General features: G+C 41.6%; 1 protein-coding gene across 1 annotated transcript; it reads right to left on the bottom strand.

The window, feature by feature from the left end:
* Positions 1-1,912: 1,912 nt before the first annotated feature.
* Positions 1,913-15,492, bottom strand: PARP2 (poly(ADP-ribose) polymerase 2). Its single transcript, XM_010377048.2, has 16 exons — positions 15,355-15,492; positions 13,935-14,090; positions 13,557-13,627; positions 12,150-12,200; positions 8,803-8,899; positions 8,303-8,378; positions 7,057-7,159; positions 5,558-5,720; positions 4,858-4,996; positions 4,001-4,064; positions 3,785-3,919; positions 3,380-3,507; positions 3,125-3,224; positions 2,667-2,765; positions 2,296-2,420; positions 1,913-2,180 (listed from the first exon to the last, which is right to left on the bottom strand). Exons 1-16 carry the CDS (start codon positions 15,398-15,400, stop codon positions 2,021-2,023), a joined length of 1,713 nt encoding a protein of 570 aa, XP_010375350.2. The 5' UTR covers positions 15,401-15,492; the 3' UTR covers positions 1,913-2,020.
* Positions 15,493-26,109: the final 10,617 nt, after the last annotated feature.

A 26,109-nucleotide genomic window follows, 5' to 3' on the forward strand; every position in this document is an offset into this window, starting at 1 on the left:
GAAACCCTGTCTCTATTAAAAATACAAAAATTAGCTGGGCGTGGTGGCATGCACCTGTAATCCCAACTACTCTGGAGGCTGAGGCAGGAGAATCGCTTGAACTCTGGAGGCAGATATTGCAGTGAGCCGAGATCGCACCACTGCACTGCAGCCTCAGCAACAAGGGCAAAATTCTGTCTCAAAAAAAATAAATGTAAGATTTACATAAGAGTTGCAAAGATAGTACCAAGTGTTCCTCGATACCCTTCACCCAGCTTCTTCTAATGTTAACATCTTACATAACCGTGCTACGTTTATCAAAACTAGGAAATTAACATTTGTTAATTAAATTACAACAAAGTTAATTAACAAATGTTAATTAAATTACAGTCAGGATTTGGATTTGCCCATTTTTTCCACTAATGACTTTGTTTTGTTCCAGAAGCCAGTCCAGGATCCCACGTTGCATTTAGTCATCGCGTTTTCTTAGTCTCCTCCAACTGTGACAGCTTTTCAGTCTTTTCAAAATCTTGACACTTTTAAAAAATAAATAAATTTATTTATTTATTTACTCTCGAGACAGGGTCTGTTGCCCAAGCTGGAGTGTGGTGGTGCAATCACAGCTCACTGCAACCTAGGCCTCTAGGGCTCAGTGATCCTCCTGCCCCCGTCTCCCGAGTATCGCACCACTGCACTCCAGCCTGGGCAACAAGAGTGATGAAGAATGTTGTAGAATGTTCTTCAATTTGGTTTTAGTCTGTTTTCACATTGCTATAAGGAACTGCCCGAGACTGGGTAATTTATAAAGGAAAGAGGTTTGACTCACAGTTCACGATGGCTGAGGAGGACTCAGGAAACTTACAGTTATAGAGGAAGGTGAAGGGGAAGCCCTTCTTCACAGGGTGGCAGGAAGGAGAAGTGACGAGCGAAGCAGGAAGAGCCCCTTTTAAAACCATCAGATCTTGTGAGAACTATCACAAGAATAGCATGGGGGACACCGCCCCCATGATTCAGTTACATCCACCTGGTCTCTCCCCTGAAATGTGGGGATTCTGGGGATTACAATTCAAGATGAGATTTGGGTGGGGACACAAAGCCTAACCATATCAGGATCTGATCTGGTCTTTAGTTCTTCTTAGATGGGGCAGGGTATGTAAAAACTCATTCTACTTTTTTCCTTTCCTCCTCAAGATGTATTCAGGCTTAGTGACAGTCCTCCAAGGGCTTCCCAAATTTTTGGACATGTGATGAGTCCTAGTGTCGAGTAGTGGGAGACTGGGCTGCAGTGGATAAATTGGAAAAAGGCAAGGGAATACATATGGATGGGAAAGAAAAAAACAGCTTAGCCTTTGTTGCCTCTACCCTTCCTGCGATAACACTCACCAAATTCCAGTTTGCAGAAAAATTGAATTAAACAGGTTCAATTTTAATGCTTAAAAATTAATTAAGCATTAGCGCCCCCATTAGTGTCCTTGATGCACAGATGCCATTAAGAAAAGGATACTGGGCCGGGCGCGGTGGCTCAAGCCTGTAATCCCAGCGCTTTGGGAGGCCGAGACGGGCGGATCACGAGGTCAGAAGATCGAGACCATCCTGGCTAACATGGTGAAACCCCGTCTCTACTAAAAAATACAAAAAAAAAACTAGCCGGGTGAGGTGGCGGGCGCCTGTAGTCCCAGCTACTCGGGAGGCTGAGGCAGGAGAATGGCGTAAACCCGGGAGGCGGAGCTTGCAGTGAGCTGAGATCCGGCCACTGCACTCCAGCCCGGGCGACAGAGCGAGACTCCGTCTCAAAAAAAAAAAAAAAAAAAAAAAAAGAAAAGGATACTGAATAACCCTCAGAGCGATGAGTACTTTCTGTCCTGAAAATGGAGATTTACTAATGTCAGAAGAAATATGTTCTTGGAGAAATAAAGCCCAAAGAAGCCAGTGGCAGACTTGTACAGCTTTTATTTACATAAAATATCTCAAAATTCACAAGTATAACACTGCTTATTTTCTTGCTTAAAGATCAGATCTCTGGTTTATTTAATATCAACATTCACCACAGCTGCAGGAAATTAAACTGAACCTTTAAAAGGTACCGCATACGGACCTGGTTGGGGTTATAGACAATATATTCATTGTAGTTGAGGGTATAACCATCTGGATTCAGAATTCCTGTGTCACTTGCTGGTCCTAATGGCACTGTACTCCCATTCCTGCCAAATGGAAAAAAAGTGTGTCAACATCAGTCTCTGGTTCAGAAGCTGGAATAGAGAACAGTCTTATCCAGCCAAAAGGAGTCTTCTAGCCCTCCTGGTTCTGAGTACTTACAGGGTGACGAAGTGGGCAGAACTGGGAGCCATCTTGCCCAGCCCCTTGGTGCTGTGTTTACCTTGAAGCAATCCTTCGGCCTTAGGATTGGCCTCTAGTAGTTCATTACACTGACCTAGAGCTACCTGCAAAGCAAAAAACCTTTGAATGCCCATATCCTACTAAGAATTAGATGGCTCCAAAGCCAAACAGAAAATCCCATCAGTACTTTTTTTCCCTACTCCAGCAGAGGAATCCAATGTACTAGAAATTGTACTTGGTCCTCTCTCAAGTTATCCCAGGTAAACCTCTTGGTTCTGGGGTCAAACTTTTCTCATTGGAAAACAACTGGAATTAATAAACTAGAGATCACAGACATACTCCTGCCTCACCTCTGATAAGAGCAGCAGTCCTGTATTCTTTAGGTGAGAGGCAAAGCAGTAATTGGCACTCTTGGAAGACATGTCAGCAAAGTAGATTCCTTTCCCAAACTGAAATATATAAATGAATACCAAGGTCAGCTTCTAACCCACTGTGTTAGAGAGAAGGTGCATACCACTGACCCTGTTTTTCCATTCCCTTAAACAATATAGACCCTTCTCCATTTCCCCTCACAATTCTGTTCTAGAGAGGGTAGAAGCACCTGTGAATTTCTGCCTTCTGAGGGAAAGGCGAGGTATCTTTAGGAATTTAAAGAAAGAGGGACACAGTAAGAGATGACAAGGTTATCAGTGAGCTGGCTGAACTCTTGGGGAGGCGAACCACCTAATCCTAATCTAGGAAAAAAAGCACTGGCAACATTACTGTATCCTTTTCCCCTGTGCTCCTCCCAGAATTCAGTTTCACTCACCATGTAACCTGTGATGGGAGCTTCAGGTGGGGCAATTCGAAGCCCATGGCTCAAGATTCCCACCCAGTTACTCAGCCTGGAACCATGCCATAGAAGCATCCTAAGGAAAAGCCAGTATTATTGTACTCTGTTGTTCTGCACAGATATGTCATAAGCATAAAAAAGCTGACACCTTCCTCTGACTCCCTCTTACAAGTTCTATAGCTGCACTTTTGGGCAAGGAGTGTCTTTCCAAACCCAAAGCTAGACTCAGACCTGTTATGAAGGTCCTCTCTGAAGGCTTCTTTCTCACCCTCCTTCTCTACTTCAAACAAATCCAGCAAGGTCATGGTATAGTCGCTGTGTGTGGGAGCATGGGTAGATTGTAGGTACTGGGAAATCACCTGTGAAAAATAAGACAAAAAGGCCGATGTGGACTCTACAAGAGACTGAGCTGAACTGAAGAATTTGGGGATTCTGATATAACTTGGCAGACCTTTCTGCTCCCAAACAGTCTTACAAGGCAGCTAGGAAAAGCCTGGCCTTCCCAAATCCCTAGTACATAAAAAGTCTGCCCTAATTGACAATTTGCTCTTGACCACAAGTAGTTAGAGATCAGTGGGATGGGGGAGGTGGTCTTAAGGGTGCAAGAGTATGAAAATAAATGATCATTCTTCTTACTTTGAACTCACAACTTTCATGGTCAAGAGGGCGCAAGGCACAATGTAGGTTTCTATAGTGTTGGTCCAATGGGTGTTCTGGGCTTTGTAGCTCTGTTTTCACCAGCTTAATAGCAATTTCAATGTCTCCCAAAGCCTGAGAAGATGAGATATAGAATTAATGTGGGAGGAAACTGGTATAAGGGATATAATACTTCTCAATTCATACATATCTCACCTCTAGTAATTGTATTTTTTCTGTCAGTTCCTTCTGTGTCCGGATTAGTGGAGGAGTACAGAGTCTAAGAACAGAGATATAACCCATAATAAGCTTTCTGACATGTGGCTAAAAGGCACTTGACTAAAAACAGAAAATGACAGATAGGTCCTTTAGAAAACAGGTATGAGAAACAGGTTTTCCATTTGAGAGAGAAAGAGATCTGTAAAGAGATCTTAACTTCCAAATATATAAAATAATATTAAATATATACTCGGTATAAGATGAACTACGTGGATTTTGACTTTTGAGACTAGAGTTAGAATTCTTTTTTATCAAATCATTTTAAAATTGTATCAATATCAACAAGGAACAGTGTGGATAGAGTTCTATCTCAGTAGACCTGTTGACCACTCAGGGTTATTTCTAGGTCACAGGGCTCTATAAAGCAATAAAAGAAATAGAAATAGGATGAAAACCAGAAAACAGAATCAGCAAATGTAAAATGTTATTTTGTCTATCTAATATCACTTGAGTTCACAGAAATGGTGTTTGTGTGGTTTCAGTCACCTCAAATAGGAAAAGGGCGTGATGTGCCTGAAGGTGTTTTACTTGGTGGTTGGATAGCTAGACCCATTCTCTCTTGGGTTGGTAACTTCCACTCTGTCAGAGAATATGGCTGTGGTCAAGCCAGGAGATTGCATCCCCTATTTGTAAGCTGATTAAATAGGCTACCTATGTATCATTTGGTTTCTGTATGTATTCAAGATGATCATTTTCTTAGGAATAAAAGATTCAGAAGATTATAGCTGCTGCTGATAGATACAGGGGATATGTACAGGTAGAAGAACAAAGTGAAGTAACAGCACAGGCCTTACCCAAAGTCATGCGGAATCCTGGTGTAGAATTCATTGCATGCTTCCATGAGAGCTCGTCCATGCTGGCCAGCCCGAATACAATCCTCAATCTTCTTAAGAGACTGGTAACCTGCCTTGATTTGTGCCACTGTCAGCTTCCCTGCAGGCCCAGCCAGAGATCAGACTCCAAACGAGGATCCCAGCTAGTGAACTGTACTTACGTCCTTGCCTAAAAAAGACTTTCACCTTTCAACTTTTTTTTTTCTTTTTTTGGGATGGGGTCTCACTCCTGTTGCCCAGGCTGAGTGCTGTGACATGAACACAGCTTAATGCAGCTCAACTTCCCGGGCTCGGGTGATCCTCCCACCTCAGCTTCCCAAGTAGCTGGATCACAGGCACACACCACCATGCCTGGCTAATTTTTCTATTTTTAGTAGAGATGGGGTCTCGCCATGTTGCCCAGGCTGGTTTCAAACTCCTGGGCTCAAGCAATTCACCTGCCTTGGCCTCCCTATAAGTGTTGGGATTATAGGCATGACCCACCACACCCAGCCTCAACTTTCAAAATAGTTCCTCCTCCCTCCATACAACCTGTCACCCCAAATCCCATTTTCTTCATTCAGTACTATCAGCAAGCTTTAAATCATAATGATAATAAAATATCCATTAAAGAAACTAGGAATTATGAGGAGAGAATGCAGAAGAAAATGTGAAGTCCTACCAAGTGGGGCTTTCTTGGTATTATACTTCATTTCCATCATCATTTCTTCCATGGCCTGAACATTACAGATTAACTTTATTAACTCCTGTACCCGAAGATCTAGCTGTGACTCTGGCTTCAAGGCAGATTTAAGAGATTCCTCTTTCTTTGTTTCCTCTTCATCCTATAGCAAAAGACAAACAAACAAAAGAAAATCTAAGAAATCATCTCTAGATTCCTTATAACACTCAATATTATACAATGTAAATGCTTTGTGAAGTTTTTATTGCATTGTCTAGGGAATAATGACAAGCAAGGAAAAAAAGGCTGTACAGGTTCAGTACAGAAGCAATTTCTTTTTTCAGATATTTTTGATCCTTAGTTCATTGAATCCATGGATATAGAGGGTTAACCATACTAGTTCTGCCTCCCACATTTTACAACTCAGAATAAGTCTAGGAAAAAAAGGCTTTCCTCATTATGTCAGTGTATAAAGATAGCTATTATGGTTCAGATCTTCCCATCTTAAAAAAGACTAAAACTTCTCTTTTTTTTTGGATATGTGACTGTTTCAGGACACTTTCAGCATCCTGGTATACCTCAGTTTATCTAAATTTATTTTTTTATGGTGGTATATATCCAGAAGTGAAGAGAAATTTAAATGGGCCTAAGATTTTATAAGAACCTTAGTAGGCCCGGCGTGGTGGCTCACGCCTGTAATCCCAGCACTTTGGGAAGCTGAGGCGGGTGGATCACCCAAGGTCACGAGTTCAAGACCAGACTGGCCAACATGGTGAAACCCCGTCTCTACTAAAAATACAAAAAACATTAGCCAGGCATGGTGGTAGGCACCTGTAATCCCAGCTACTTGAGAGGCAGAGGCAGGAGAATCGCTTGAACCTGGGAGCTGGAGGTTGCAGTGTGCCGAGACTGAGCCTGGGCAACAAGAATGAAACTCCATCTCAAAAAAAAAAAGAACCTTAGTAAATAACAGCCGAGAGTAGAAAGGCACATTCTATCCTCATTCTTACTGTCCCTTCGGGATTACAAAGATCAGTGAGAACACCCCTGAGGTGAGAAGTAGAAAGGACTCAAGATATCCTGGCCTGTCCCAGTCTAGGAATGATCTAAGCTATTCTGCTGTATCCTGAGTAAGAAGAAACAGGAGTAGGTGTGGTGCCTCATGTCTGTAATCTCAGGACTTCGGGAGGCCAAGACAGGAGGACTGCTTGAGCACAGGAATTTGAGACCAGCCTAGGCAACATAGTGAAACCTTATCTTTACAAAAAAAAAAAAAAAAAAAAAAATCAGCTAGGCAGAGTGGCACGTGCCTGTAATCCCTGATACTGAGGAGGCTGAGGTAGGAGGATCACTTGAGCCTAGGGATCTTGAGGCTGCAGTGAGCCATGATTGTGCCACTGCACTCCAGCCTGGGCAACAGAGCACAATTTTGCCCCTAAAAAATAAAATAAAATAAAAAAAGAAGATGAGTTTCCTCCGAAAAGTATAGTGAGAGTTACCTGAGTATTGGTGGCATAGTCCATCTGTAGCATATCATATTTTCCAGGCACCTTCTCAAACTTTTCTCGATCTTCCCAATTGTTTTTCGTTTTGTCAAGGAATCTGTAGAGTCCAAGGTGTAAGAAAACCTTACAAATAAAGGTCTACTATGAAGAAGGACTTACAACTGTTTCCTTAGAAAATCTCCAAAGAATTTATTTTCCACCACTGAGCTCCTTTACATGTCAACTTTCCATAAATCAAAATTAGTCTAATTCTAAATGAGGACACTAAATGTATAAAAAAGCTCTGGAGACAAATGGAATTTAAAAAATGGGGAAAAACAATGCTTGTCCTTCCCAAACACCACCAAAGCCATTGAGATTTTAAACAAAAGATATCCATCTAATCCCTTTCCCTGAAAGAAACATGTTCCTAAATTCTCCAGAAAGTTATTCATCTATATCAGAGTTAAAGTTTTAAAAACTTTAACTGAATTCTTTCTTTCTTTCTCTCTCTCTTTCTCTCTTTCTTTCTGGGAGAGTCAGGGGTCTCACTTTGTTGCCCAGGCTGGTCTCAAACTCCTAGCTTTAAGCAATGCTCCTGCCTCAGCCTCCCAAAGTGCTGGGATTTTAGGAATGAGCCACCATGCTCGGCCCCTAGCTGAATATTCTCTACCCCATGATAGTCTCCACTTATCCCAAATTTCCCAAATTTGTCAGCCATGTGTTAAATATATTATTCTGTTTTTAGTGACTTTCAAGGTTCTCTTTTGATTTAATCACTAAGGATGCGGTTTGGTGTTTCAACCACAGAATGTCAGGGTGAAAAGACATTAACATTTAGGCCAAATCACACCTATAAAATGAAAAGTTTTTCATAAGCCACACACTTATAAAATTCTTAGAGAAGGCAGGGCACGGTGGCTCACACCTATATTCCCAGTACTTTGGGAGGCTAAGGCAGGTGGATCACCTGAGGTCAGGGGTTCGAGACCAGCCTCGCCTACATTGCAAAACCCCATCTCTATTAAAAAATACAAAAATTAGCTGGGTGTGGTGGTGGGCACCTGTAATCCCAGCTACTTGGGAGGCTGAGGCAGGAGAATTGCTTAAACCCAGGAGGCGGAGGTTGCAGTGAGCTGAAGTCATGCCATTGCACTCCAGCCTGGGCCAACAAGAGCGAAACTCTGTCTAAATCAAAATTCTTAGAGTAGATACATCTAAGAAGAGGGTATTTTTTTTGTAGTCACTTTTTAGCACTCACTTCTTCTCAAAGATTTCCTTGGCCTTGTTGAGATTGCCTGAACAAGCCACCAGGCTGTGCTGTCCCATTTTCCCAACTGCAAAGTAAATGCCACACGTAAGATAGTTTCCTAATAGGAACAGGCCAGCTCTCCAAGGTCTCTCTGTTTAACATCTGACAAACAGGCAGGAAAGGGAGAAGGGAAAGGTGAAAGGATTTAGGGAACTAATCATGTTGATACAAGTTACCTGCTAACGGCGATAGTCTATGAGCACTACTAGCAGTTCAACTATAGAAGAGTTTTCAGCCTCAGTGGGCTGCTCTTAGTTTTTCCAGTGGGAACTCTAAGGAGGATGCCTGCCATTCCCCAATTTCAAGATGCTCAACTTGATTCCTAAGCCTCTCCCAGACTTCAGAGCCTCTACTGACCCAATTTAACCCCAGAGAATCCTTTGGCCACCCACTAAGCTACTTCTGACTTTCTGAATGCCAACTCATAAAATCTCAATAAAAATCATTACCTCGGCCCCATCTCATCCAAACACTGAAGTTCCTCTGGGCATCATCCTCTAATAGCTGAATCAGATAGTACTTGTTGTTGTTGAATTGGAGATTGGTCTATGTTGAGTGAAAACAAAAACAAAAACAAAACAAAAACAAAAAGCAGAGAGTTTTGCAAATGGAAAGCACATAAACCAATGACTCATCCCTCATCACAGGTGCCAGTTGATTAAAGATATAAAGAAGAAATAGGGCTTATGCATTAAACTTTGGATTCTTAGGAATTAAAATGGGAGCCTAGAAGCTTCCTAAACCCTCTATCTAACCTCAAATATCCTACATTGAATGGCTCCTCCTGTTTTTTCCTGCCTCAGCTCCCTATTTAGATGTTTTCTAAGCTATCTGTGTTTTCCAGCTCCCAATCCACTCCCAATAATTATTTCCCAAATGAAAACAATTTTGATGCTCCAAAGGTCTAAAACTGTTATGCTCAACTGTTAAATGACTTACTCCTTGACAGTTCTACTCACAACTTTTGTTTGTCAGTTGCAGAAATTTGACAATGAGCTGAGAGCAGTGCAATACTGGGAGGGGACAAGGGATGTGCAAAACCACTGCCTCATCTGTCCCATACCTAACCTGACCTGACTTGGAGATACTGAGAGAGAATATGGCCAGTATCTAAAGAGAGGTATCTGTAAGTAAATCACTCAGAGTGCAGAGAGAGAGAAGTCCATGATAAGGCACAGCAGCTGGTGTTGTATGGCTGAGCGCTGGATATGGAGGCATTCTTCTTTGTTAAGCATGCTGCCTCTTCCTACTTCTATCTCCTGCTTGCTCACATTCTAAAGCCACTGTATGACCTTAGCCCACTGGCGAAAAAAAAAGGTCAAGATGTTAGAACAAAAAGGAGCCTAAGATAATTTTTTTTTTTTTTTTTGGAGATGGAGTCTTGCTCTGTCGCCCAGGCTGGAGTGCAGTGGTGCAATCTCTGCTCACTGCTACCTCCGTGTCCCAGGTTCAAGCAATTTCTTGTGCCTCAGTCTCCCTAGTAGCTGGGATTACAGGCGCACGCCACCGCGCCAGACTAATTTTGTATTTTTAGAGATGGAGTTTCAACATGTTGGCTAGGCTGGTCTTGAACTCCTGACTCAAGTGATCTGCCCACCTCGGCCTCCCAAAGTGCTGGGATTACAGGCATGAGCCACCACGCCTGGCTTGATATTTTCTTTTCCTTTAAAAAATGTATATGGTTTTTGTTTTTGTTTTTTTGAGACAGGGTTTCCCTCTGTCACCCAGGCTGAAGTGCAATGGCTCAATCACAGCTCACTGCAGCATCAACCTCCCAGGCTCAAGCAATCCTCCCACCTCAGCCTCCAAAGTAGCTGGCCCATGCCCAGGTGTTTTTGTATTTTTTTGTAGAGACAAGATTTCACCATGCTGCCCAGGCTGATCTTGAACTCCTGACCTGAAGTGATTCTCCAGCCTTGGCCTCCGAAAGTGCTACGATGATAGGCATGAGCCACCACACCTGGTCACCTTAAGGTATTTTCCTTTTCTGAGACAGAGTTTTGCTCTTGTTGCCCAGGCTGGAGTGCAATGGTGCGATCTTGGCTCACTGCAACCTCTGCCTCCCGGGTTCAAGCGATTCTTGTGCCTCGGGCTCCCAAGTAGCTGGGATTACAGGCATGTGCCACCACGCCTAATTCTGTATTTTTAGTAGAAATGGGATTTCTCCATGTTGGTCAGGCTGGTCTCAAACTCCCGACGTCAGGTGATCCGCCCACCTCAGCCTCCCAAAGTATGGGAATTACAGGCGTGAGCCACTGTGCCCAGCTAACCTTAAGGTATTTTCTATCTGCTTGTGGTATTTTAAGTAGAAGAAATAGTAACAAAGAAATACTAATTAGTTGTTAAAATTACGTATGTTGGATCAATAAATTCAAACATGAGGTCATATCCAGGAAATATATTAATGAGGCAAATGTATTATCTACTCAAAACCACAAAGATAAACAAGAGAAAAAGTTTGATTAAAAAGAAAGCTGGGCTTGGGGGCAGATGCATGTAGTCCCAGCTACTTGGGAGGCTGAGGTTGGAGGATCACACGAGGCCACAAGTTCAAGGCCAGGCCTGTCTTTAAAAAAAAAAAGAAGTGCAAAAGGATATGAACAGAGAGTTAACAGTTATAAAAGTTTTTTATAAGCTATACACTTATAAAATTCTCAGAGAAGGCAGGGCACGGTGGCTCACGCCTGTAATTCCAGCACTTTGGGAGGCCAAGGCAGGTGGATCACCTGAGGTCAGGGGTTCGAGACCAGCCTGGCCAACATGGTGAAACCCCATCTCTATTAAAAATGCAAAAATTAGCTGGGCATGGTGGTGGGCACCTGTAATCCCAGCTACTTGGGAGGCTGAGGCAGGAGAATCACTTAAACCCAGGAGACGGAGATTGCAGTGAGCTGAGATTGAGCCACTGCACTCCAGCCTGGGCGACAGAGCAAGACTCTGTCTCAAAAATATATATATATAAAAATATACATATATTATATATAAGTATATGTGTAAAATATATATTATATATTACATATATAAAATAGATATTATACAAATTATATATATGATATAGACATATTCATGTCACATATATATGATATACAATATATATTTATATCACATATATGATATATATGTATATGATACACAATATATTCATATCATACACGATATGTATCATGTACCTATAGCATATATTATACATATCACATTATATCTACATCATATATATCTACATCACATATGATATAGATCATATGATATATATTCATATCATGTGATATTTATAAATATGTGATATATTTATATGTGTATACATGATATATACGTATATATTTATATACGTATATATTATATATACGTATATATTTATATATGTATATAAAGGACTTTAGGCAAGGCATGCTGGTTCACACCTGTAATCCCAGCACTTTGGGAGGCTGACGCGGGTAGATCACTTGAGGTCACAAGTTCGAGACCAGCCTGGTCAACATGGCAAAACTTTGTCTCCACTAAAATACAAAATATTAGCTGGGTGTGGTGGTGCATGCCTGTAACCCCAGCTACTCAGGAGCCTGAGGCAGGAGAATTGCTTGAACCCGGAAGGCAGAGGTTATAATAAGCCGAGACTGTGCCACTGTACTCCAGCCTGGGAGATGAAGTGAGACTCCATCTCAAAAAGAAAAGACAAAATTAAAAAAAAAAAAAAAAAAAAAGAACTTTAAAGATCTGAGCACTGGGATTCTATCATCAATAATTATCAAGAAGACGGTCTCATATATATAATGGTTCCACCTCTTCTACCTCTTACCTGATTTAGCATGACATCATAGACATCACTTCCTTCACAATACACATGAGCCTAGAAAGAGAGAGAGAAAAAAATCAACATTAGTATAGGTTCAGCCCTTAGATCCTAAATGAGGCTCTAAATTTTATTATGGCTCAAGTTGTCATTCTACAGCAACATCAACATTCATCTTCCAGCAAAGAATTGCAAACCTATGTTCTACCAGTAACCTGGGTGTAACCTTACTATAAATGAAAACATGCTTCCTTTTTTTAACAATACAAAAGATTCTAACTGAGTTAGACTGGGCATGGTGGCTCACGCCTGCAATCCCAGCATTTTGGGAGGCTGAGGTGGGCAGATCACTTTAGGTCAGGAGTTCAAGATGAGCTTGGCCAACACGGTCAAGCCCCATCTCAACTAAAAACATAAAAATTAGCCCAGGCTGGGCGTGGTGGTGGGTACCTGTAATCACAGCTACTTGGGAGGCTGAGGCAAGAGAATTACTTGAAACCAGGAAGTGGAGGTTGCAGTGAGCTGAGACCACACTACTGTACTCCAGCCTGGGTGACCGAGTGAGACTCCATCTCAAAAAAAAAAAAAGATTCTGAGTTAAAGAAAACTTACTCCAGAGGTAGCCTTTTTTCCCCATTCATCAGTCAACTCATACTGTTCCAGGGTACAGTTTCTCATTAGAACAAGAAAACACTTTTCCTTTAACAATGATACCATTTTCTGGTTTAAAAAGAGAATGGGGTGTAGAAAGCTGATGGCAATCACAGAAGGTACGCATGTCATATATTTTGTATATTTGTCTCCTTCCAAATCTCACACTGAATTATAATCCTCAGTACTGGGGGTGGGGCCTGGTGGGAAGTGATTCAATCATGAATGGTTTAGCACCACTCTCTTGCTGCTGTCCTCTTGATAGTGAATTCACACATTTGGTAGTTTAAAAGCATGTGACACCTCCCCCACTCTCTCTCTCTCTCTCTCTCTCTCTCTCTCTCTCTCTGTGACACCTCCTCCAATCTCTCTCTCTCCTGCCCTTGCTTTTGCCATGTGAAGTGCCTATTCCTGCTTCACCTTCTGTCATAAGTAAAAGCTTCCTAAGGCCTCTTGAGGAGCAGATACTGCTATGCTTCCTGTACAGCCTCCAGGCACCTCTTTTCTTATAAAGTACCTAGTCTCAGGTATTTCTTTATAGCAATGCAAGAATGGTCTAACACACCATGTTTAAAAACGCCCTGATTATTAACCCCAAGCCTTACCACTCTTATCTCTTGCCATTAGAGAAAACTAATCACTCATCATATTTTGGAGAGGATTCCTAAAACGAATACGAACAGCATCCCAGACAGGAGTCCTTATAACAAAGGATGCTCTCTGAGACATCCATGGACTAAAGATCGGTCCAGAGTGTCTTACCTTCCCCACCTTGGCTGTACATTCTGGGTCCACAGGAACTTTGCCCTTTAACAGCAAGGCCTTCACAGATTCTGAGGAAAGACAGACAGGTACTACTTTATGGGAATCAAAAACAGCTGTTGTGGTTAAACAGCAACTTGTCAGAATTAACATTGTCCTCCCAACCAATCCTGGTCTTTCCTTAGGCCTCAATCCATTTCAAATACATGAAAATGAAGATTCAAGGCAGTAGATTAGTGCTGTGGTATGCCCAAAGGATAGAGAAATTAATTCTATCCTGAAAAGAAGGAAGAAATAAGAGTTGAAGTAACAAGATATCATCCCCAGATCCACTCCTACCAGAGACCCTCTTGCTGGCCCATGACCTCCCCGGCATACCATCTTGCTTGTCTTCTGTCCTGTCCTCATTAGCGTTTCCTCCAGTCACAGGCATCTTTTTCAACCCCTGTCTCTGGCATCTGCGAGTTTTCTTGGCAGGGGAAGAGTCGTCTGGAGCCGTGTTGCCATTATTAACTCTTTTGCTTTCATTTAATGCTACAAAATTTGGAAATGAGCAAAGAATGAGTACACCTGAAAATGTGTAGATTTTAAGGATTGAAAAAAATCTTTTAAAGAAATGGTTTAAGATCATTCTTTCTCTTTTCTTTCTTTTTTTTTTTTTCAAGGTGGAGTCTTACTCTGTCGCCTAGGCTGGAGTGCAGTGGTACGATTTCGGCTCACTGCAACCTTTGCCTCCCGGGTTCAAGTGATTCTCATGCCTCAGCCTTCCAAGTAGTTTGGATTACAGGCGTTCGCTGCCATGCCTGGCTAATTTTTGTATTTTTAGTAGAGACAGGGTTTCACCATGTTGGCCAGGCTGGTCTTGAACTCATGACCTCAAGTGATCTGCCCTCCTCCGCCTCCCAAAGTGGGGCATTACAGGCCTGAGCCACTGCACCCTGCCGGTTTAAGATAATTTTCTAAGTTTACAAAGAGGCAATAAAAACTGTCACCATACTACTGTTGTGTAACAGTCTGTGTAATTCTTCCTAAAGTGCTATTCTAGCCAAATGAAATAAAACAAAATAAATGGGAGCCCAGGAGTCTTGTAAGCTCATAGACTGAGGCCTGCTTATCTGTTTTGTTTACTTGTGTCCCAATGTCCCCCAAATACCCAACTCATACATGAGGCGGTATGGGATAAAGGTTAGTAAAGTGCTCAAGGGTCTGTGCCTAATTTAGAGCCTAGCTCTGCTGCTTTTATCTGTGGAAACTTGGAGAAGTGTTTGATCTCTTCCTACTTCACTTGCTCCAATATTAGAATATTGTACAATACTGTACTTCTAGAGAAGTACAATAAGTACCTAATTTATAGGGTGGGCCTATGCACTTAAGAACATTATACACATAATACCGTATCTTAATAGGTCTAGACTCGCATTTTACTGTCTGGAACTGGGATCCATCTTAGAATGGATGGCATAAGCAGTGAATCATAGTTCACCATTTTCAGTGCTTATCCTTTCTTGTGTATAAAATAATGATGTGCCTCACAATTACTTTTTGTAAATTGTATGACATTAGGTATTAACAACAGTACTGGCACATTAGTTGTTACAGCTCTGCAAGGCTTTATGCACAATTATGTCATCCCCAAAGCTCTGAAAACCGAAATTTACAAAATTTAGCACCCAAACTGGTTTGGTAGCCAAGTGCAGGTTATGGGGAGGTGGAAGGGGAAGGCGGTCACAGTAGGTGGCATCGTTCCTTTTCTGACTCCTCGCTCCCGCATTCCCTCCCGCGATATTGAGCTCCAAACCTCTCGCCCTGCCGCCGCGGGTACTCCGTCGTCGCCGCGCCGCCATGGAATTCGAACGCTGACGTCATCAACCCGCTCCAAGGAATCGCGGGCCCAGTGTCACTACGCGGGAACACCCAGCGCGCGTGCGCCCTGGCAGGAAGATGGCTGTAAGGGACAGGGGTGTGACGCCCTGCAATATTTGCATGTCGCTATGGCTTCTGGGAAGTCACCATAAACGAGAAATGTCTTTGAGTATGGGAGTCTTATAAGCTCTGTGTAGGACCACCCTTCCCCATAGGGCGGAGGGAAGCTCATCAGTGGGGCCACGAGCTGAGTGCGTCCTGTCACTCCACACCCATGTCCCTTGGGAAGGTCTGAGACTAGGGCCAGAGGCGGCCCTAACAGGGCTCTCCCTGATCTTCGGGGAGGTGAGTTCCCAGAGAATGGGGCTTCCGCGCGAGGTCAGACTGGGCAGGAGATGCCGTGGACCCCGCCCTTCGGGGAGGGGCCCGGCGGATGCCTCCTTTGCCGGAGCTTGGAACAGACTCACGGCCAGCGAAGTGAGTTCAATGGCTGAGGTGAGGTACCCCGGAGGGGACCTCATAACCCAATTCAGACTACTCTCCCCCGCCCATTTTTGGAAAAAAAAAAAAAAAAAAAAAAACCCGCCTGTAATCTTTGGGAGGCCGAGGCGGGCAGATCACAAGGTCAGGAGATCGAGACCATCCTGGCTAACGCGGTGAAACCCCGTCTCTACTAAGAAATACAAAAAACTAGCCGGGCGGCCGGGCGCGGTGGCTCAAGCCTGTAATCCCAGCACTTTGAGAGGCCGAGACGGGCGGATCACGAGGTCAGGAGATCGAGACCATCCTGGCTAATACGGTGAAACCCCGTCTCTACTAAAAAATACAAAAAACTAGCCGGGCGACAAGGCGGGCACCTGTAGTCCCAGCTACTCCGGAGGCTGAGACAGGAGAATGGCGTGAACCCGGGAGGCGGAGCTTGCAGTGAGCTGAGAGCCGGCCACTGCACTCCAGCCTGGGCGGCAGAGCAAGACTCCGTCTCAAAAAAAAAAAAAAAAAAAAAAAAACTAGCCGGGCGAGGTGGCGGGCGCCTGTAGTCCCAGCTACTCGGGAGGCTGAGGCAGGAGAATGGCGTGAACCCGGGAGGCGGAGCTTGCAGTGAGCCGAGATCGCACCACTGCACTCAAGCCTGGGTGACAGTGCGAGACTCTGTCTTAAAACAACAACAACAACAACAACAAAAACTGAGTGGAATGCGAAAAAGTTCCGTGAAACTGCAAAAACCCTTTGGGAACAGAGGGAACCATGGGGCAGGAAGCCCACGAAAATGCTAATTGATCTTCTGGTTCTTGGTGAGATTGGGTGAGGGGCGCCCAAATGTTTGGCTGCATGAGAATCACCAAGTATGGGGACTGCATACTTAAGCAAATTCCCCACCCTAGACCTTCTGATTCAATAAGCATGTATTAACAAAATCACTGGGTAATCCTGCTTTTGGCATCAATATCATTTAGAAACATATTGTTAGGATAAAAGAGTACCTGTTATAGACCACCCTGAGCAAAATAGCGAAACCTCGTCTCTATTAAAAAAAAAAAAAAAAAAAAAAAAAAAGAGTAAAAAATTAGCCAGGCGTCGTCGCAGGCGCCTGTGGTCCCAGCTACTTGGGAGGCTGAGGCACAAGAGTCGCTTGAACCCGGGAGGCGGAGGTTGCAGTGAGCCGAGATCGCGCCACTGAACTCCAGCCTGGGTGACAGTGAGACTCCGTCTGGAAAAAAAAAAAAAAAAGAGAGAGAGAAAAAATTGATACATTTTATTTTTTTCATCAAAAGATGTAAAGTTTAGAAAGAAAAAACCCCAAATCTCATTATTTGTGTGTAATTTGATTATGAATATTTTAAAAGTTAGAAGAAACTACAGGATAAAAATTTTACCTTAATACAAAGCCTAGCAAGACTGATAGAAAATAGCATATGAAATAAATTGCATGTTTATAAAAGAGCTTCAAACAACTATAAATAAAATTTTTGGATAAGGTAGCATTTATAATAACACCAAAGCATATCAAGTAGTTGGAAATAAATCTAACAAAATGTAGGTGCTCGATAAATGTTTGTTGGATAGGATTGCTTAAACTGTTTCAGTGGTACAAAGCCTGTTACATCTGACTTAATTATGGCACAAATAAATTAGACTAGGTCTTAAAGGAAATACTTTGAAGATAGGAAAAATATAATATAAAATATAAAATATAATGTAAGCCTTTATGAAATGAAAATTTATTTTAAAAGCTAATACTTAGTAGAACTTTCTTATGTACTAGAGGCTGAGCTAAATGCTTTACAGGCATAACCTCATTTAATCTTCCTAAGAATAATAGCTGTAATTTATTTAGTTCTTACTATGCTATGAGCTTTACATACATTATTTAATTCTCACAACAACCTCATGAGGCATATGTTATTTATCTCCATTTTATAGTTGAGGAAACTGAGCTTTAGAAAAATTTAATTTATTCAAGATCACACAGTGTATTGCTAGGGCTACTATAATTACATACTACAGACAGGATAGCTGTCTGTAAACAATAAATTTATTTTGTCATAATTCTGGTGGCCAGAGGCCTAAGATAAGGTCTTGACACGGTTGATTTCTTCTAAGGCCTGCCTCCCTCTCTCCTTGGCTTGCAGATGGATGCTGTCTTTCCTCTGTGTGCGTCAATGTCCTAATCTCCTTTATTTTTAATTTTTAAAATTAAAAATTACATTTTTTTTTTAGGCTCTCCCCATAACGCGCCACTGCACTCCAGCCTGGGTGACAAGAGTGAGACTCCGTCTCAAAAACAAAAACAAAAAAAACCTGGAAGAAACCAACGAATTTATTTTCAAAATTAAAACCAAAACCTCTATAGATAAGTGGATGAAAGATATTAACAAACAGTTTGCATTTGATAAATAAATACATGGAAAAGATATTCAGGCTCACATAGTATGAAACATGTAAATTAATTTTCGACAGGACAATTGGCCTACTCTCTTCATATTATAATAAGAAAAAAATTGTTAGGACTATTCTAGAGTAAAGGAGACATTTGAAGCATAACAATCAATGCATTGATTGAAGCATTGATTGAAGCATAACAAACAATGTTTGGCTGTTGGTTTGAACAAACCAGCAATAAATGGAGATATGTGGATATGGACTGAAAATTGGGTTATTTTAGGGAATTATTTATTAGATATTATAATGGTATTCTAGTTATGTTTAAAATAATTACTAGAATAATGATATTCTAGTTATGTTTAAAATAATGATACTCTATTTACGATTTTAAAATGTCCTTTAGGGCAGGTGTGGTGGCTCATGCCTGTAATCTCAGCACTCAGATCCTCAGGCAGGAGGATTGCTTGAGCCCAGGAGTTCAAGACCAGCCTGGGCAACATGGCGAAACCTGACTCTACAAGTGCAAAAATTAGCTGGATAATTTATCACTTGAGCCTGAGAGGTCAAGGCTGCCGTGAACTGTGATCATGCCACGGTATTCCAGCCTGAGTGATAGAGTAAGACACTATCTTTCTCAGAAAGAAAAAAAAAAAGTTTTTTTAAAAAAGCATGCTACAGTATTTTCTGATAAGACATCAGGTTATCTAGAATTACTTTATTTTTACAGATGGAGTCTCACTCTGTTGCCCAGGCTGGAGTGCAGTGATGTGATCTCAGCTCACCGCAACCTCTGCCTCCAGGTTTCAAGCAATTCCCCGCTTCAGCCTCCTGAGGCGCTGGGCCTACAGGCACCCGCCACCATGCCCAGCTAATTTTTGTATTTTTTTTTTTTTTGAGACGGAGTCTCGCTCTGTCGCCCAGGCTGGAGTGCAGTGGCCGGATCTCAGCTCACTGCAAGCTCCGCCTCCCGGGTTTACGCCATTCTCCTGCCTCAGCCTCCCGAGTAGCTGGGACTACAGGCGCCCGCCACCTCGCCCGGCTAGTTTTTTTTGTATTTTTTTAGTAGAGATGGGGTTTCACCGTGTTAGCCAGGATGGTCTCGATCTCCTGACCTCGTGATCCGCCCGTCTCGGCCTCCCAAAGTGCTGGGATTACAGGCTTGAGCCACCGCGCCCGGCCTAATTTTTGTATTTTTAACAGAGACAAGAGTTTTGCCATGTTGGCCAGGCTGGTCTCGAACTCCTGGCCTCAAGCGATTCACCTGCCTCAGCCTCCCAAAATGCTGGGATTACAGGCGTGAGCCACGTTGCTCAGTCTAGAATTACTTTAAAATACTTCAACTAAATAAATCAAATGAAGCAAATAGGACAAAATGAAGACAATTGTTAATTTCTAGCTAATGTGCATATAGATGTCCATTATATTCCTCTCTTTGCTTTTCTATATGGTTAAAATTGCTATAGTAAAAAGAAAAATATTAAGAAAAAAATGACAAATTAGTCTGTTGTTCTAAAGAGAAAAGCCAGCTGTGCAAATCAATTCCTAAGACTTTTGTAAAAATTTAAATATCTGTAGTTTAGATTGACATATCATAATGACAGGAAAATGGATTTATCAAGCTAAACATAAAAGCTGTATAACTTTTGGGAAAGACTCCTTTCTTTTCAAAAAATAAAATCTATCTGAAAAGCAGAAATTTATGATAACCAAATTTAAAAAAATAGGCCACCCCTTTTTTTTTCTTAAGCTCCCATGATTCGAAAACAAATAGGCCTCTTAAATAGAAAAGAACTCTTCCTAATGACTGCTTGTTTGGTTTTGCATCACATTGGACTAAGCAATTAGCATCTATATCTGAATAAATAATAATTTAATTTGTACCTAAGATTATGGCCTGAAGCAATATACAGATATGTAGGATTTATTTTCTTTATTTGGGTTCCAATAAGGTGTAGAAATAGGATCCAGTAACATTTCTGAAACCCTAGGAAAAATAGTCTGAGAATATATAAAATATAATAAGGAGAAATAGCAGATCATGCAACTAGAAAGTATGCTGGAGTCAATCACAGTTTACATGAGACGTGTCCCAGAATGCTTTTGCACAGCATTTTGAGGCAGATATTTTCATCACCACTCAGGTGAATAACTACTGACAAGAGGGTGGTTATTTGCTGAGGAGGTCACCCTGCAGGAACCCAGCGTTTGTTAGCACTCATTCTACCTGGAGTCCGTTTGATTCCTATGTACCAACAAATATGACCATGACATGGACTTTAGATCTCTCCTTAGGATGACTTCTCAATATCAGGGTTGAGAACTGTACCAAGGATTTTTAAAAATGTGATTAAATATGTAGAATATTATGTCTCTTATTATTGATAACAAAAGGAGTCCTTTTAATTAGGGATCAGCACTTTGACTAGCATAAGAAATTGTAGCAAATTGACCGGGCGTGGTGGCTCACGCCTGTAATCCCAGCACTTTGGGAGGCTGAGGTGGGCAGATCATGAGGTCAGGAGTTCGAGACCAACCTGGCCAACATAGTGAAACCCTACCTCTACTAAAAATACAAAAATTGACCGGGCATGGGGCAGGCGCCTGTAGTTCCAGCTACTCAGGAGGCTGAGGCAGGAGAATTGCTTGAACCTGGGAGGTGGATGTTTCAGTGAGCTGAGATTGTGCCACTGTACTCCAGCCTAGGCGACACAGTGAGACTCCATCTCAAAAAAAAAAAAAAAAAAAAAAAAAAAAATTGTAGCAAATTAAATATACTATAAACTTTATTATCTTTATTGTCCTCTCAAATGAAATTAGCTCAGAAAAAGGGTATATACATACACATACATATATACACACACGTAGACATATATACATATATATACACACACACACGCACACACAGGTTTTCGTCCACAGTTCCTGGCTAATAGCTTCCATCTTGTTCTAATATTGGGGTGCATTAGGCCTTAGAAGCAGGCCTCAGGAAGCAGAATGTTTCTCTCTGAGCTTCTTTTGCCCTCCTTTCACCTGCTCAAGGCAGGACTTTAATCTTCCCCTGCATTTCTGATTGTGGGTCATAAGACCCATTTCAGAAGGGGTTCTGTCCCACACCCTGGAGGAAGGAATGCTGCACAGAGAGGCTAAGAAGAATCCAAACAGATAGGCCTTGCTGGGTTTCCCCATTTGGTGTATTAGCGTTAAACCATACTCTTTTTGTCCAATCACATTTCTACATGATGGTCAGTCATGCCTATCCAATGTAATCTTCATAAAAGGCCCAAGAGGACAGGATTCAGAGAGCTTGGGCATAGCTGAATGCTTGGAAGCTTACAGGAAGGTGAAGAAGAGCTCATCCATGTGCTGGGAGGGTGGCACTCCTCAACTCCAGGGGACCAGAAGTGCCTGTGCTTGGGATATTTCTAGACCTCACCCTATGTTATCTCTCCATCTGGCTATTTATTTGTATCCTTTAAAGTATCCTTTATAATAAACAGGGAAATCTAAGTGCTGCCTTGAGTTCTGTGAGCTCCTCTAGCAAATTAATCAAACCCAAAGAGGGGCTGTGGAAACTCCACCTTGAAGCCAGTGGGTCAGAAGTTCTAGAAGCCTGGAATTGTGACTGTTAGGAAGGAGAGGCAGTCTTAAGGGACTGAGCTCTCAACCTGTGGTTTCTGAGACAGTCTCTAGGTAGACAAAGGTTTCAGAATGGAATTGAATTGGAGGACACCCAGCTGGTGTCTGTTGCAGAACTGATTGCTTGCACACATTTGGTTGCAGAAGCCTTCTGTGTTGATTGTTGTTGTGGTGTGAGAACAGAGGAAGAACAGTTTGTTTTTCCAGTATCACACAAAGAAATAAAGAGATATGTCTATTTTTATGGATGGTCATGCAAAAGTATGATTGGAACACAAAAGATATGATCTAATGGTAATAAACTGGAGAGTGTGAACTTAGCAAGGCCTGTTTGTTTAATTTCTTCTTGGCATTCCTGTGTGACATTTCTTCCCTCCGGGTATAGGGCCAGACACCTGCCATATGAGAATCTCCAGGGAAGAAGGAAAGGAGAAGGTCAGAGAGTGACCTTCCTAAGTTTTATAGCCTGCTTCAAGGAAGAAAGGGTGAGGGAAATTCTAGTTTCTATGACCTGCTTTAGTGGAGAAAGCAGAAAGAAGGTCAGAGTGACTTTCCTGCTTCTGCTGTTTTCTCATTTTCCAAGGTGCCATATTTTGGGGGTAGCATTTACTATGCCCCATCACTGACTAGGGTGACGTTAGAAATTGGATTTTTTTCCAGAGCGACAAAAACAAATTTTGGTTCTATTGTCTTCCTAAGTATACACAAATTTATAAGACTTTGTGTCTTGTTTTTCTTCTTCTTTTCTTCTCTCTCTCTCTCTCTTTTTTTTTTTTTTTTTTTTTTTTTTTTAGGGAAATGCTCTCTTACCTAATCTCTCCATTTCTCCATTTGCCCCTGCCAGAGTGATCAACAGATTCTTGCTCAGATTGGAGGGTGTCCTAGGATGTGGAACTTTCAGTGCTAACACTGAAAAAATCTCCAGGCAAAGAATGAGTTAATCACCCTATTGTAGCAGCCAGACTGATCCTTTAAAATGGAAGTTAAGGCTAAGCATGGTAGTTCAGGCCTGTAATCCCAGCACTTTGAGAGGTCAAGGTGGGAGGGTCACTTGGGTCCAGAAGTTCAAGAACAGCCTGGGCAACATTGGAGACCTCATCTCTACAAATAATAAAAAAAGTAGCCAGGCATGGTGGTGCACCTCTGTGGTCTCAGATACTCAGGGGGCTGAGGTGAGAGGATTGCTTGAACCCAGGGGGTCAAGGCTGCAGCAAGTCTTGATTGCACTGTTGCACTCCAGTCTGGGCAACAGGGTAAGACCCTATCTGAAAAATAAGATAAATTTAAAAATAAATAAATAAAATGAAAGTTAGATCATGTTAGATTTTTGTTCCAATGGCTCCCCATCTCAAATGCTGTGGCTTGACCAGGTTCTATATGATCTGCCTCTTACCCCAGTGCTTTGATTTCATCTACTACTATTTTTCCCTTTGCTCAGTCCTGTTAGGCACTCTGGCCTCTTTCCGCTTTGTCTCAAACATACCAGTCACCCTTCTCCCTACAGGCTTCTGTTCTCTCTACCTGGTCTACTCTTCTTCCAGCTAACATGATTGATCCCTGACTTCCTTCAGGTCTTTGTTCAAATGTCATCTTCTTAGTAGCGGTAGTGCCTTCCTTGATATAAATAACATCACTCCCACCATCACTTGTAACCTCTTACTCTGCTTTATTTTTTTCCAGAGTACTAATTACAACCTAACATATATTTGTTTAATTTTTAGGATATCTGACTCTCTCCACTAGACTGTAAGCTCCAAGTGAGCCAGGGCTTTGTGTGTTTTGTTTACTGCTCTATAACCAATGCCTAGAATAGTATCTAGCTTTCAATGATATTTGTTGAATGAGATACTAAATAACACAGTGTGTCAAGGAGCAAGGGATGTGACTAAAAAAGAATGTGGGTTCTGAAGGAAAGGTGAGACTTTATTGACCTTCACTCTCTTGAGGATTTTTTTTTCTACCTTATTCAAAGAGGTGGATCTTGAGAGTTGTTTGAAAAAGAAATTCAGAATCATAAAAATCAGTAATTGAAGGAACATAATAAAATTTTAAAAGCTTTGAAATTCCACAAGTATGGTTTATTATATTGCCTGATGTTATAAATAAATTTCCAAACTTATTTATGTTTATTTATATATTATATTGCCTGATGTTACAAATAAATTTCCAAATTTATTTATTATTTATTTGCCAATTTCCCAAAAGTGATCAGCAAAGCTGTGGAGTAGAACACCATTTCAAGGAATTTGCATACATGTCTTCAGGAATAGCTAGGAAAGGGGATGTTGATGAGAGCCTTCTACTTTACTACAACTTTGGGAGGAAAGGATACTCAAGAGATAATAATTTAAAATGGAGAGAGTTCTAAGACATATTAAAAGGGGGAAAGTAGTAGCTCAGAGTTGGAGTAGGAGGTGTTGAACACGTAGAAGGCCCAGTCTCTGGAGTCCTAGGTTCAACTTGGGGGTAGGCATTCAATGTGGTATCCATTTAGCCTTTGAAGCCTGTACTTTGCTGCCTTAGGGGGTTGGGATCTCCTACTTTTCTCTTCTCCCCTCTAAATTGAAACCTACTCTTGGATCTCTATCATTGTTTTGTGGAGAGGTACTGTTTTATGTTTTAAACATGAACACCTTCTTCTTGTAAAACATTGCAGATATTCAAAACCAAAAAACTCCTTCCTTAATTCCCTCAACCCTGCTCCTAGGAGTAACCTGTTAGCAGTTTGGTGTGTCTCTTTCCAGACTATTTTCTTTTCATTCACTTGCAAAGATGTGCACATACAGAATTATTCCATTTTGCCTTTTTTGTGGGGAGGAGGGAAATGTTACATAACTGTGAGCATATTACATGGTGTTATTCTTGGCTATTTTCACTTCACATGCATTGGAGATGTTTTCATGTCAGTATATGCAGATTTACTTCATTCTGTTTAACTACTGGGTAGTATTTCGTAGAATGGTTGTATCATTTAAAAAATTTTGTGGGTACATAATAGGTATATATATTTATGGGGTACATGAGATATTTATTTATTTTTTTATTTGAGACTGAGTCTCGCTCTGTCACCCAGGCTGGAGTGCAATGGCGCGATCTCAGCTCACTGCAACCTCCGCCTCCCAGGTTCAAGCGATTCTCCTGCCTCAGCCTCCTGAGTAGCTGGGATTACAGGCATGCGCCACCACGCCCTGCTAATTTTTGTATATTTTAGTAGAGACAGGGTTTCACCATGTTGGTCATGCTGGTCTTGAACTCCTGACCTTGTGATCCACCCGCTTCTGCCTCCCAAAGTGCTGAGATGACAGGCGTGAGCCACCACGCCCAGCACATGAGATGTTTTAATATAGATGTGCAATGCGAAAGAAACACACCCTGGAGAATGGGGTACCATCCCCTGAAACCTTTAACCATGGACACTCTTTCAGTTATTTTAAAATGTACAATTAAGTCATTATTGACTATAGTCACCCTATTGTGCTATCAAATAGTAGGTTTTATTCATTTTTTTTTTTAAAGATTTTTTGGTACCCATTAACCATCCCTACCCCCAAGGAATAGTTGTATCATGATTTAATGATCTTCTTTGAATAGACATGGGTGTTTCTAACTGTTTTGCTGTCATAACCAGTGCTACAAGGAACATCCTTCCTTGAACATGCCCCTTTGAGCACAATATTTCTCCAGGGTAGATAACCAAATGTGAACTTGCAAAGGAGATGCTTAATTTTTAAGTACAGACAAATGGCTGTTCTCAGTTCTTCATTTTGACTAAATTATAAATGAAAATTTTAAAGAGTGCTACCTTTCAGCAAAAGAAACTACTGTCAGAGTGAATAGGCAACCTACAGAATGGGAGAAAATTTTTGCAATCTACTCATCTGACAAAGGGCTAATATCCAGAACCTACAAAGAACTCAAACAAATTTACAAGAAAAAAACAAACAACCTCATCAAAAAGTGGGCAAAGGATATGAACAGACACTTCTCAAAAGAAGACATTCATACAGCCAACAGACACATGTAAAAATGCTCATCATCACTCGCCATCAGAGAAATGCAAATCAAAACCACAATGAGATACCATCTCACACCAGTTAGAATGGCAATCATTAAAAAGTCAGGAAACAACAGGTGCTGGAGAGGATGTGGAGAAATAGGAACACTTTAACAC

The sequence above is a fragment of the Rhinopithecus roxellana genome, chromosome 5, assembly GCF_007565055.1.
Source record: "Rhinopithecus roxellana isolate Shanxi Qingling chromosome 5, ASM756505v1, whole genome shotgun sequence".
Lineage (NCBI taxonomy): Eukaryota > Metazoa > Chordata > Mammalia > Primates > Cercopithecidae > Rhinopithecus > Rhinopithecus roxellana.